Below are 15,311 nucleotides of genomic sequence, written 5' to 3' on the forward strand. Positions count from 1 at the left end.
AACATCATCAAAGCTTTCTCTACGTCTGCAAATGCTATAAAACAGAAATTTGCCTTTCCTTAACCTATCTTCTGAGAGCAGCAGTAGCATCAGTAAATTTCTCTGGGATCCAAACTGATCTTCCCTGAAGTTGGCATCTCCCAGTACGTCCATTCTTCTCTAAATAATTCGTTTTAGCATTTTGCAACTGTAAATTATTAAACTGAAAGTTCAGTAATATTCACATCTGTCAGTACCTGCTTAGTTAAAAAGGCCAGGGCAGGAGGTGGGGGCTGGGAGGGAGTGCAAACAAACTAACTGGCATCAAAAAGACCAGACCAGTTACGGTATAGAGCTCAACTTAAAAACCAATACTGCTACCAAAATATTAAAACAGATGGCACTACAAATATCTAAAAGCAAGACCAACACATAGCAAAAACTCATGAACACTAAAAATATTCAGTACTGACTACATCAGCTGACATGTCCACAATATAAAAAAAAACAAACATTGCTCATATAACTAACATTGTAAATCTAACTTTATCAACATAGGTAAAACACATTCCACAAACCAAGATCCAACATAATTACCAACAACTAATGATACAATCCAAAATCCCTAAAAAATACTTGCATTACTAGCAATTTCAGTCTGCAAGACACAAAATTATGTACATGAACACACATACCATACATACTACAACAAACAGATAGAACCAAAAGACATACTTACCAACCACAGTCAGGTGACACACAAGTCTAGCAATAGCAAAAACAATGTCATCAATACAGTCTTTCAAATAGCAAGCCTAGACTTATCAAACCAATAATCACTCCAGATAGAATGACATATATTGTCCCATCAGCACCACATACACTGGTCCCTAATGCAAGATGCAGCAACTTGTTCAATCTCATACCTTCTCCACAAACTCAGCAGTTAAACGAAGTAACTGTAGAAATTTAATGGTACTCAACATGTCCTCTCCCACTGCAGCATGCAGGGACCTACTCGTGAACTTTGTTGCCACATCCACAATTAACAAAAAACAAAATAGAAAATTAAATTGCAACCTGTAAAATAACACACTGCACTAATAATTCCAAACTCGAAAAAAGTCTACGGCCCATAACTGCCAACATTAAAATATCTCATACCAAACCACGACAAACACTTTCAACATTATTGTCACAAACAGCACTCAAGGCGTCTAATATCACTAACAACATTCAAAAACAATTTATAAACATAAAGATTCCATACTAGAGGGCACCACCACATTCTTCATCACACCCTCTGCAAACATGATCTATTTCAAAGACACTGCACCACCATGATGTCACATAACACAATACAGTTATATTACGAGTCAAATAAGATGAGTGGTATCGAATGCTCGAGTGGACTCTAAAAGTATATCTATGCCATACTGCAAAGAGGTCTTTTTTCCCCTGAAAGACGAGTTTGGAAATATAATGGTTAATTAGTATAGTCCTGATTTATCATCCTAGTGTTGTACAGGAACAACATTAGTGACTTCTTCACCAGCTGTTTATAAGGAAGGCAGTTGGCAATGTTTCATTCAAAAGTAAGTTGTTAGCTGCTCGCAAGTTCACATGACAAAAATTAGTCACCCCTGTGCACTTTAATACGAATTGTGAAGCATTTCCAGAAAAGGCAGGAATCGAGTCACATCCTCAACTATGTGCACACAGCCTCTATATGAGCACAAGGCAGTAGTGATAACTGAGACATTTATGTATCAGGCAGATAATGTACATAAACATGGCTAAGTGTACAGACATGACAGAGTGGTAAAAATAGTGAATAATATGATATGCGCAAAGTAATCCTGTCAACAAGGCAACTTTTCACCAGCACTACTCAACTGCTATGACAGCTATAACATTGTTGTGCATAATTTTAACTATGGAAGTATTGTGACCTCCTTAGGATGACATTTTTTAGATTGCAATTTCAGTGGAGTGTAAATAATACTACAGAGTGCACAATGTAGGGGGGGGAACAGATCATCATGACACATTCATTGCCTTTTCCAACTCACAACGAAATTACCACTTTTATTCCTAACCTAGACCTCAGATTACACCACAGAACAGTATCATCACAAGAAACAAGAACATAAAAACAAATCATGCTATAGTTTTCAGTACATGTTTATATTTTCAGAACAACAACGAAAGCTGAGGCAGATGCTAAACATCAATGAGTGGCCATAAATAAATTTGTATTTTTGTGAAATGTGGCACCAAAACATATCATTATTTCCAAACATATGCCACTCACTGCATGAAACTGAGGATTGTGTATATACAAAGTTTACTCAATAACCAGTTTCTGACTTAATTAGTACATTATTTACAATTTTCACGGCTGCAGTTTATTGCCAGGATTAACAACAACACTGCACGAACAGACACCAATATATAACTCTGTTCTTTCAAATGTTAGTTTACTGCTGAACCTCTCTCATATGTTGCAAACTTTGCTGATAAAGTAAAACAAATTTCAAACTGATCAAAAGCTTCTGAGTTTCCAGGCATCAACAAGAATCTCCAGTGATCCACTAAAGAAAAAGAAGAAAATTCTTTCTTGATGAAAAGGCACAATTTCCGGAAAGCGTTGTCACAGAAATTTAATTACCAACTGTAATTACATCTGTATATTATAGTGTTTGGTGATATGTATTTTGCATAACGGGAAATGTTTCATGACATTAACGTTTTATAATAATCATTGTATATAAAATATGAAATATTTTTCAAACAAATGGAAAAAAGAGAGGATATTTCTGCACAGTAACATTCAGTTCAACTATTCTCAAAGACCTTCATACTCAATTTAGTCACATGACATTTACAACTGAAGTGTCTACTTGGTCTTGACAGTGGTTTTACTATTTGGTGACATGTCCTTTGCCACAATTTTCAATTGAATTGCCCTAAACAAGTTTATATAATAATATAATAAAGAAACCAATAATGTTCAGAGCAGCAGTAACACCATCTAGTAGTAGTGGTGGCAACAGCTGTATCTGGATTAACAGGTGCTTTCAGTACTGCTTCGCCAATTTGCAACCACAGTGTCACTTTTCAACTTTTTCTACACCTCTGTCTACACTAGAGATCACTGTCACTGCAACCAATGTTCCAAAAAATAACAGATGCAGAAAAATATTAGCAATGTCCTGTTCTCTTCCTGTCTGCACATATATGATGTCATACACCAACATATTATTATGCCATTACACAAAGTCAACATCCATTATCAATATTTTCAGTTGACCCAGACTTTCTAAATGGCAACGGGCACAACAGGTCTCATACAAATATCATTTCTACTTGCCCATATAACTGCATTATTACCATAATAATTACACATGTGCAGCAGAAACAAAACTTTACTCAATAATACTTTTTAAGTGAACGTATGTTGTATATTAGTTTGTGCTAAAGATAACTTTAATGTGGAGTAATGAATGTCATTTTTCCTGCTGGTACTGTAATTATATGCGTCACTGTTCCTTCTGAACAGTCCTGGATTATTTACAACAAACTTTACGAGGAGATGAATACGCTGAGAAGCAGCAGTACGAATGCCCAACTCCTTTAACAGATGTCTACAAGGTGACCCTGGTTGTTCACTACAGCCTAGATTATTCCTACAGCATGTTTTCGAGCAATGATTAGTTTCCACAGAACTGAATCTGACTTCAACACAACGAAAATATTCAAAATGTCCACTTAATGAAATTTCTCTTCGTAGATTTGCAATTATTCTAAATGCAAATGAGGCTGAACTAAGATGTTCTGTGAGTTCCAAAATGTGTTTCTGTATGGTTTAAATTCTCATCGATATGGAAACATAAGTATTTTTAAGTCTGCAGCCTATTTATCATTTCCTCATCACAAGTTATGCTTCTCTCTGGTGTTGGACCTCTAGAAGTTCAGAACTCAGTGTGATTTCAACACAACAAAAATAGAAAATGTAAAGTATTCATGGTGTGATTACAAAAATCCTTAAAACAAGGGAGATGGCAACAAACAAACACAGAAAATCATTATAAGAGAGTTTTGTACTCAAACTGTCTGCCTACAACTTACAGAATGATTTAACAAAGTACTGTTTTCTTGAAGTACCCTATATTAATCTTTTTTATCTTCAAAGTTACTTTTGAATGAAAAGTACATATAACCATACAAAGCAAACATTATTGCCTGTTATGAGCTAGAGAATTGGTCTCATGGTGTAAAGCTCGTTTAAAGATTTATCTCGGAGCATGATGGTACCCTTTGAACAGGTAGTATGTTTCTAATATACATTTAAATGGTCAAAGGGAGGAAAACAGCGTGAATCAAAGGGGTTGACCTATAGTAAAAGTGGACAAAAGCCATTCGCAACAAAACTGAATGGAGAGGTGGTAAAGTTTGTTCCAGGATCAGTTAATTCAGATATGAATGTAGCTATTAAAATTGGGGCACTGAAATGAACAAGAAATCTGGATTCTCCAACAATGCCAGGTTGGCATAAACAATCGAGGAAATCTCAACAAATGGATTACAGCAACCAATAGAAGTTAATAAGAAAACCTATGAATCTGACTTGGGCAAACCATCTTCCTCCAATTGCTGTCTGTGTAGAGTCTGAATTAGAAGTATTGCTCAGAATAAAAAAAATGATAACAATAGTGAGAGAAAATCTGTCTGTTGTTGAAACGTTAATTACGCAAAATATTCCACTTCTTGTTTATGATAGGGCAAAAACACTATTACGTAAATGCTATTAATAAAATCTGTACCGCCAGTTATTTCTACTATTTCAAATTCTTCAACGTCATAATTACATAGCACAATACAAATGCATATAAAGTCATGTTGCAGAATGACACAGCATCTTTTGACTTCTAATGCCAAATATTTTAATGTGCCAAGTCCCAGTACGTATTAGAGTTTAATTTCCAAACAATATGTTCCGTTCTGCTTAAAATGTTGCATGAAAAATGCGATAAGCAGCTAACGATAATTCGTTGAATGAGTGAAAATATTACTGTTCTGAAATGAGAGATTTCATCATTTCAACACAGTACCCTTGTTGTCTCGTGCATTATTTGTGCTAGTAAAACATATTTTTAAGTTCTCGGTAGACGCCTTCACCATATGGAATTGGCTGATCTTTTAAGCGTATGAACGTAGTATACACTTACAGTAAAATCTTCGGGCGCACAAGCTCTCATTGATGTGAAATTACTCAAACATACCTGCGGCGCTGAGACTCGTAGACGAGCCCTGCATACGCTGAAGTATCACAACATCCCCATCAGCAACGCCGTGCTCTTTCAGTGATTTTCTGTCATCTGTCAGTGGCCGACCGCTGTATACAATCAGAATTTCCCTCGAAGGAAACCCCGACTCCATTTCACATAGCGCTTTGAAGTTCTCCAGCTCCAAGTCCTCGCTCACGTCGAGGACAAATATTTCGTCCGCAAGAGTTGTGACTGTCACCCTCATCGTCCTTAATGGAAACACTAGTTATCTGCACAACAGCAACTCTTCAAGCCACAATATCCAACACAGACTCGGACCTGAATGTAAACTATCAACGCCAGACACCAAAATAAGCAACCTCACGCCGCCATCTTCGTACGAGTAGGTGCTACCACCATGACGGATTTTAAAAATGAAATCATTCAGGCAACATTTTTTTTACTTATATTACTCTTCTAGTGTTTATTGCCCTTGTTATCGGGATGCACTTAATACATATATCACCGTTCAATTAAATCTATTTGAAATGTCGGAAAAAGCTGGGTGATAATATTGTTATAGGAAAAATTACTGCACAGACGGGCCACGTCGCTGAAAAGTAGAATAACGGGGGGCGTTCCCGATTACTGTTTCTGTTTACGTCAGTCCTTTGAAAGGAAGGGCGGGATAGGATGTGCGGTCCATTGCTCATGCAAGAAGGTGGGTATTCAATACAATAAAGTACAATAGAGTGCCTTGAATCCAACCCTTCTCCGGCATGAGCATCGTGGTTGCAAATGTGAGCAGACGACCATGTGCATTAGGGTGGCCGTTGCTCATGTTCGCCAACAATAGACCATTGATCATAAAAATGCGATAATAGGGTGCTAATACATTTGACTGGTCATTACGCATAAATCGTAATACGATTATAATAATAATTATACAGATGCTGCAAATAAGCAAACAACTTTTAACTTAGGGGTGTAGGTACCCACGCAAGCGTTGTGGAAATAGCGTTACCACTTTAGCTCTGTGATGATAAATAGCCCAAAAAGTACAACCGAACACACACAATAAATAAGAGGCAGTCGAATGAAAACGAGGCACATGGAAACAACTAAGGAAACTTTATTATTTCAAAAGTAATCGGCATAACTGTTGATATAATTATACCACTACGAGAAAAGATGGTCAATGCCTTCATGGAAAAATGTTTGCAGTACTTACGGAACCATGATTGTACCAAGGCATGCACCGTTTCATCAGAGAATGACAAGTCATTGCTACTGTGCAACATAGATTTTGGCCCATGATTTCCTTGCAAAAGCATTTCAGTGTAGTAATGTGAATAGGACATTACAGAAGTGCCCGATTCCACCCGTCTGATTTGACCCATTAATGTCATCAGTAAAGCGGAAACAGGTAGTTGCAGCGAATATAATACCGGCAGGGTGTCAATAACGTCACTACATACATACCGTACGCCAACAAATGGGAACAAAAATAAAAATTATACAGTAATGTCTCATCCCAGAAATAAAATGAAACTAACGGACAAAGTCGGAAAACTGGGGGTTTAGGAACAAGCCATACATACATCTACAAAAAAACACCGCACCATCCAAAACAAATAACATCTAAAAAAAATTAAATTATAACAATCTGCTACACCAACAAGACGACAGGAATCGGACATTTCCCTTGACCTATATAGTTCAACTGCAACTATCGATACCAAAAAACCAATAGCTACAATTCTAAAATGTGGAACCAAAACCCAAACAACTAAAAAATCCGAATCCCCCACATTAACTACATGAATTAAAACACAACCGACCTACTGTAAATATACAACAGACAAAACATTGCAGCTACTATAGAATAAAACCAAAACAAAAATTAATGACTGATTAAAGCCTCCGGCAATACCACCTAGGTTGGCCACAGCGTGCGCGCACACACACACACACACACACACACACACACACACACACACACACACACACACACTCTCTCTCTCTCTCTCTCTACATACATGTGGTATGACAATTAATGTAATGGAGCATGTTGTAAATAAGGAAAAACAATAAAATTCTTATAGGGTTCTGTATTAGGACTTTGTGAAAGAAGATAGCTTGTGCTGTGCTTGTAATGTCTGCTTGAAGAGGCCCAGGACTCTGCAAAATTCTGCCGGTTGTCAGAGAGGATAAGTGGCACCTTTATAAATTACGACATTATTCAAGAGTTTGCTGATGTTAGCAGGGAATTCTTCAGAGTGCTCTGTTATGATTTCAACATATTTGGAATGATTATCAACAAAGGTGCATGCATAGGTAACTGTGCTGAGAATTCCGTCTAGTAAAATTTTGGAGCTGCAACCTAAGACCATTCCTTTCCTCAACCAAACATATGGTTGATGATGCAAGGCTCTGGCTGCCAACATGAGAAAATTTAATTTACCAATGTTCGCCTGTATCGGTTTTTTCACTAATGAAGTAGTTGTAAGAATGGGTTGGTGTTTTGAGTAACTTAAGCATAAGAATTTAAATTGAACTAATTAATTGTCAGTATGAACAAAAAATTTCACACAGTGGGCTTTATATTATGACCACTTACCTAATAATCTGTATGTCCACCTTTGGGATGGATAGCAGCAGTGACGCATCATCACGTGGAAGCAATGAGGCCTCAGTAGGTTGCTGGACGTAGCTGGCACCAAATCTGCTCCCAAAAGTCACCCAATTCCTGTAAACTCCAGGGAGGGGGTCTGAAGAGCTCTGATGCCACATTCAATCACATTCTAGATGTGTTCAGTCGGGTTGAAATCTGTTGAGATGGAGATCATCACATCCATTGGAACTCACCACTGTGTCCCTCGAACCATTCCATCACACTCCTGGATTTGTGACATTGTGCATTATCCTGTTGAAAAATGCCGCAGCTGTCAGGAAACGTGATCATCGTGAAGGGGTGTACATGGTCTGCAACCAGTGTATGATACCCATTGGCTGTCACGGTGCTGTGCGTGAGCTTCATTGGGCCCATGGATGACCACGTGAATGGTCATCAGAGCATAATCAAGCCGCCACCAGCTTGTCTTCATTCTGCCATACAGGTGTTGAGGGACTCTTCCCCTTTGAAGGCAACGGACTTGCACCCTCCTGTCAACACAGTGAAGAAGGTATCAAGATTCTTCAGACCATGCAATGCTCTGCCACTGCATCAGCATCCAATGCTGATGGCCATGTGCATATTTCAGTCGTAATTTCCGATGTCGTGGTGTTTAACATTGGCGTGCGCACACACACACACACACACACACACACACACACACACACACTTTTTTTCTCAACCCTGATTGATTCCATGTTAACTGACAATCAACATCCATCCCTAAAAACTGGCTATTTGCTACACAGCCTGTCAGTTTATCATCTGTGCTTAGTGCAACAGAATTTTGTTCCTTCTTTATGCTGAATTGCATACTGTTTGTTTTCTTTATATTCAGTCTCAGTTTATTACATACTGGCCAATCATAGACCACCTTGAGAGTTTCATTTCCTTTCTTCAATAGGCATTCTGGTGTTTTACCAGTGATTATGTTGTTGCTGTGACCATCAAAGAGAGCTTTCTCGTCATGTATTATACTGTCTGAAAACTTATTGATATATATTAAGAACAGAATTGGATCCAATACAACCCTGAGAAACACCGATGTCTATATGTTCTTGTCTGACAATTTGTTTTATGAAAAATTTACCATCATCAGATGTGTGTACTCTCTCAATCATTAAGCCCTATTTTTCAGGTAAGACTGGATGCACTCGTTTGCTATTCCTCTTATACTTAGTTCTTTTAGTTGATATTGTTCTTCTCCTACTTTGGAAACCAGAGTGTGCTTCAGTAAAAAGGTTTTGTTTATTCACATAACTCATTAGTCTATCTTTCATGAATGGTCAAATATTCGTGAATGCAGTTTTTGAGAATGCATACAATAGTGATACTGGGCTGTAGTTTTCAGTACTTTCTTCAATATCTTCCTTTAGTAAGGGCACAATTCATGCATTCTTTAGGTACTCTGGAAAAATACCTCAACTAAATAATTCATTTATTGTGTTCATTAATGGTGTCCGTATGCTGTCACTACACACCTTCAGAACAGAGACTGGAACCTCATGTATATGTGCTGCCTTCTTATTTTTTTAATTTCTGTATTGCCTTCATGTCTTTCAGCACTGTAATCGGAAACGACAACATTATGCTTGCTGCGTATGTTATTGTTTGTGCTACATGTGTTTTAGGAAGGTTTTGTTGCAACTTTTATACAGTACCAGAGAGATAGTCATTTACAAAATTTTCCAATTACTGGGCATTTTCTATTATTTTATGCCTATCCTTGATTTGTATGTTATTGTACAGTTTTCTGTTTCTCCTTTTATGACATCCCACAGGAAAATGTTTTTATTTTCTGCATTATATACTGTTTTGTCATAGAATAATTTTTTGTAGCAAGCAGTACCCTCCTAAGAAATTTTTTATACCTGTGGTAGTAATCTAGGAACTGTGGATCAGTGTAGTGTTTTTGCAAAGAACTGATGATTTTAAGTGTCTGCGAGGGCTTTGTAAAACCTGCAATTATCCGTCTATTTTCTTTAGTGGGGTGTAACGTTGTTGGGGTTGCAGTCCATGTATGATTTGTCACCCAGCCACATGTATGTGCCAACTTCACCTTATGCAGTCATTGTTCAGGAAGTAAATTGCTTGAGTGACCCTCCTATGCAATGCCACTAAACATGCCATGTGACTTCTCCTTTTACAGTTGAGGTTGGTGCTGAAAGAGATTTCTGACCTATTTAAGGTACTGAAATCACTTAATCAGATTTGAGATAACTCTTCCGTACTATAATGGCAACGTTTCCACTGTACAAATAGTTTTACAATTGTGAGTGATGCAGATCACTCATAACTTGCAGCTCACAATCGATCGTAACATGTATGTCTAATGTTTTTACATTAGAGACTGAATGAGAGTTCTTATCACAATTCTTCAGTTGTTCCATCATTTCTACATCTATGTGATTGCTATGCTATTCACAATAAAGTGCCTGGCAGAGGGTTCAATGAACCACCTTCAAGATGTCTCTCCACCGTTCCACTCTTGAATGGCGCAGGGGAAAAAGAGCACTTGAATTTTACTGTGTGAGCACTGATTTCTCTTATTTTATCATGTAGGTAGGTGCCAACAGAATGGTTTCGCAATTAGAGGAGAAAACTGGTTATTGAAATTTCACAAGAAGATCCCGTCACAATGAAAAATACCTTTGTTTTAATTATTGCCACTCCAATTCACATATCATGTCTGTGGCACTATCTCCCCTATTTCGCAGTAATACAAAACAAGCTGCCCTTCTTGAACTTTTTCGACGTCATCTGTCAGTCCCACCTGAAGGGGCTCCCACACCTCACACCAGTACTAAAGAATAGGGTGGACAAGTGTGGTGTAAGCAGTCTTTTTAGTAGACCTGTTGCACCTTCTTAGTGTTCTGCCAATGAATCGCTGTCTTTGGTTTGCTCTACCCACAACATTATGTATGTGATGGTTCCAATTTAGGTTATTTGTATTTGTAATCCCTAAGTATTTAGTTTAATTTTCAGTCTTCAGATTTGTGTGACTTGTTGCGCAATAGAAATTTAGCTGATTTCTTTTAGTACTCATGTGAATAACTTCACACTTTTCTTTATTCAGTGTCAATTGCCACTTTTCGCACCATATAGATATCTTATCTAAATCAGTTTGCAGTTCATTATGGTCATCTGAAGACTTTACAAGATGGTAAATGATAGCATCATCTATAACAATTTAATAGGGTTACGCAGATTGTTTCCTATGTCATTAATATAGATCAGGAACAATTGAGGGCCTATAACATTTCCTTAGAGAACGTCGGATGTTACTTCTGTTTTGCTTGATGACTTTCCATCTATTACTATGAACTGTGACCTTCCTGACAGGAAATCACGAATCCAGTCGCACAACTGAGGCGATACTCCGTAGGCACGCAGTTTGTTTAGAAGATGCTTGTGAGGAACGGTCTCGAATGCCTTCTGGAAATCTAAAAATATGGAATCAATTTGACATCCCCTGTCGATAGTACTCGTTACTTCATTTGTATAAACAGCTGTTTGTATTTCACAAGAATGATATTTTCTGAATCCGTACTGACTGTGTGTCAATAAATCGTTTTCTTCGAAGTATTTCATAATGTTTGAACACAGTATATGTTCCAAAATTCTAATGCAAATCAACGTTAGTGATAAGGGCCTATAATTCAGTGGATGACTCCTATTTCCCTTTTTGGGTGTTGGTGTGACTTGATCAATTCTCCAGTCTTTAGGTACGGATCTTTCTATGAGCGAGCAGTTGTATATAATTGGGAAATGTGGAGCTATTCTATCAGTGCTCTGAAAGAAACCTGACTGATATACAATCTGGACCAGAGACCTTGCCTTTATTAAGTGATTTAAGCTGCTTTGCTACACCAAGGATATCTACTTCTATGTTTCTCATCTTGGCTGTTCTTCTTAACTGGAGTTCAGAAATATTTACTTCGTCATCTTTGGTGAAGAAGTTTTGGAAAACGGTGGTTAATAACTCTGCTTTAGTGGCACTGTCATCAATGATTTCAACATTGTTATCACGCAGTGAAGGTATTGATTGCGTCTTGCCACTGGTGTCCTTTATGTATGACCAGAATCTCTTACGTTCTTGCCAGCACCATTTTCTCCTTGACTTTCAAGACACTGCCAAGCTGTGACGCCAAAGCATAAGTGGGCTTCCACAACAGGTGGAGAAGTGCATTCGCCATCATGACTTCCTCTTGCATCTATATGCACATACATCAAACAAGCGAGTGTACTGTGGGATGTTCCACACTTAACTACAAACTATGTTTTCAGTTTTCCACAAATATCATTCATCAGCATCAGAGGATAAAAGTGGAACGTAGTAGTCTGTAGAAACTTGGGTTGCACCACAGATTCTCCAACTCAGACAAAAGATGTAACCAAACACACTTAACTAATTGCATAACATTAAAAAAATTATACTTTAAATAACAAACACTTCATCTCAATTATCCCTTAAGATAAAACATAATTTGAAAAAAAAAAAAAAGAAATGTAACTCTCCATCAAGTGATTCAGCTTAGACAAACAATAGAATTATATTTAACATATTTTTTTCAAATATTTGTGTGTGTCCAACCGATCATTCCTTCGTTCATTATATTCTATACTATAGTAAGTGATTTTCCCATTTTGCATATTATTGCTCCCTTTGTATGGGATTTCCATGTACATTGTCTCCTTTCCATAAAGAAGACTACAAGAAACAGTTGAACTGTTTTATCAGGTTTGTATCATGATTACTTAAATGAAATTGCTTTTCCTTTTCACTCTGAAATTATTGATCACAAGAACATAAGTGACTCCAATTTATTAAAAAAGTTTAAGTTTATCTTTACCATAAGGAGTTACATACCGACATTTTAGTTTGCACCATTCTGTACAATCTCAAATCTCAGATTTGTTCTCAATGAGACATGAACAGTAACGTGAACACAAAGAATCACCAACGTCCGTGTAAGTCCATTAGTATTTGACTATCTTGTGCAGTACTTTGACAATGACTAATGGTCACTGTACAGTTCCCGACCTCTGTGTACACTTGTGTACATCTGTGGGAAGATACTGTGAAAATACCTTTTTATCTCTTGTATGTGAGTGTCCCTCTATTCACCCCATTTCTTCTGTGGATTCATCTGCCCTAGGGATAAACATTCTCTTCAGGGATTCACCTACCCTTTATCTCTTCAATACGTACACAAAATTTTGTACACCCCACAGACAGCGTCTGACCCTTATCTTTACACCTCCCAATGACAAAGTTTCCCCGCGACATATTGCCTCTACCAGGTCAATCTAACATATGTTTCCTGACCCCTTCTTTTATAGCTTCCACCTATGCTTCTTTTACTGCTAGTAAAAAGCCTGCTCTCACAGTATCTTTGTTTGTTGCATTATTTGTTACCAACAAGTTTCCTGCACATCTCCCCAGGTGGTCTTCATCTTCTCATACCTATTATTCCTTAATTACATTTTTGTTGGTTTCAGGGAGCATCTCCACTATATGGTGAGTAATAACTTTCCCCTCTTTTTTTTCCCCCTCTCTCTCTCGATCAATACTCAGAATATATATTAGCAGGTAGCTTCTTGAGTATTGTTGAGAATATTTCTATATTTGATCTTAATCTCTATGTAATCATTCCATTTCTTATAAGACAAGACACATGTACTTAATGACTCATTTTCAGACTTTACATTAAGAGTTTTAATCTATTAATAACTGTAGCCTTTTTATTGTGTTTTCAAGACATTTATTCACTAGCACTCCTTCTTCGGAGATATTCTATATTATATTTGCTCCACATCTGTTAAATGTTTCATTAGTGCTCTCTATCCAGAGATAATAACATGCTCAGCTATAACAGTCAGGTTATTTGCTAGCCAAACTATTTCTGTTTCTTTACTTGTATGTTAGCACATTGCACTTGCCTTCAGTTAGGGGATGGTTTGTGTTTGCATCCAATTCCCCTTGTTTTTGTGACATGGCCAAAATTTGTAGTTCCACCAAACATATTGTCTGCTTCAATTAACTGCATATTTGTTTTATCGTATTACGTGTATGTTTATTACTGCCCCATGCTATCCTAGAATAGTAGGTTGTAATTATATATGACGGTAGTATCTGTTTCCGAAAGAACAGTTACCGTGGATGACCATGCAGCTTTGCTAGAAATGAAATGATAATTAAATGGACATCCTAGCTACAAACAGGTGTTGATGTACTTCATTGGGGACATGTTGAAAATGTGTGCTCCGACCGGGACTCGAACCCGGGATCTCCTGCTTACATGGCAGACGCTCTATCCATGTGAGCCACCGCACAGAGGATAGTGTGTCTGCAGGGACTTATCCCTTGCACGCTCCCCGTGAGACCCACATTCCCAACATGTCCACACCACTACATTCGTAGTGCGCCTAATAGATGTTTGCCCGTCATACTCATTACTCGTGGCAGATTAATCTACCAAGTCCCGTACGAGTTTGGGCATAGCGTGTGCGTTCGCACAAGAAGGTCAATGGCCGGGAAACCATATTTTAACTATATATGACGGTAGTATCTGTTCCCGAAAGAACAGTTACCGTGGATGATCATGCAGCTTTGCTAGAAATGAAATGATAATTAAATGGACACCCTAGCTGCAAACAGGCATTGATGTACTTCATTGGGGACATGTTGAAAATGTGTGCCCCGACCGGGACTCGAACCCGGGATCTCCTGCTTACATGGCAGACGCTCTATCCATCTGAGCCACCGTGGGCACAGAGGATAGTGTGTCTGCAGGGACTTATCCCTGGCACGCTCCCCGTGAGATCCACATTCCCAACATGTCCACACCACTACATTTTTAGTGCGCCTAATCCTACAATGTGGTCTATGGAAAAGAAGGATTTCAGCAATAGGAATGATTGTGGAAGGAGGGACGAGAGAATAGATACTCCTGTCAGAGAAGTAAGAAATTGAAAATTAAGAATAGGTTTGCTAGGATCAAGGAAAGAATGAAGATAGAGGCCCAAAGACAGAATCCCGTGTCCCCCACCCCAGGACCCCCTTCCTCATAATGAGTTCTTCACCAAGATGCCAGAGGATGAAGTCTGGTCAGCTAGATTGGATTTGTCTCAGCTTCACTCGTATCCACCCCTAAAATTTGTCCTACCATACTTCTGTGGTAAGCATGAAGTTATGGAATAACAACAAATTCATAATTCATCTAGTAGTCGTCATTACAAATAAGTCAGTCCATTGTCATTATGTCTACATCTGCTATTTGCTTATGATATGTAACCTCTTGTATAAAATGTCATACAAACCCTACTCAAATCCACCAAGGTAGAAATTGAAGCTGCATGTGAGATTGTTTGGGCAGGACTCAGTA

The 15,311-nt window shown here is 38.0% G+C and overlaps 1 protein-coding gene and 1 non-coding gene across 3 annotated transcripts in view; both read right to left on the reverse strand.

Annotated features, from left to right (window-relative positions):
• Positions 1–5,639, reverse strand: part of LOC124553643 (protein DDI1 homolog 2) — a 130,654-nt gene extending 125,015 nt beyond the window's left edge. For both annotated transcript variants that reach the window (XM_047127518.1, XM_047127519.1), the window contains exon 1: positions 5,265–5,639. In XM_047127518.1, coding sequence (XP_046983474.1) covers positions 5,265–5,514 — 250 coding nt within the window. In that variant the 5' untranslated portion in view covers positions 5,515–5,639. The remainder of the gene's footprint in view (positions 1–5,264) is intronic.
• An 8,983-nt stretch (positions 5,640–14,622) lies between these two features.
• Trnat-ugu lies at positions 14,623–14,697 on the reverse strand. Its single transcript has one exon. It is a non-coding gene; the product is annotated as a tRNA-Thr (tRNA).
• Positions 14,698–15,311: the final 614 nt, after the last annotated feature.

This window comes from Schistocerca americana, chromosome 11 (genome assembly GCF_021461395.2).
Source record: "Schistocerca americana isolate TAMUIC-IGC-003095 chromosome 11, iqSchAmer2.1, whole genome shotgun sequence".
NCBI lineage: Eukaryota > Metazoa > Arthropoda > Insecta > Orthoptera > Acrididae > Schistocerca > Schistocerca americana.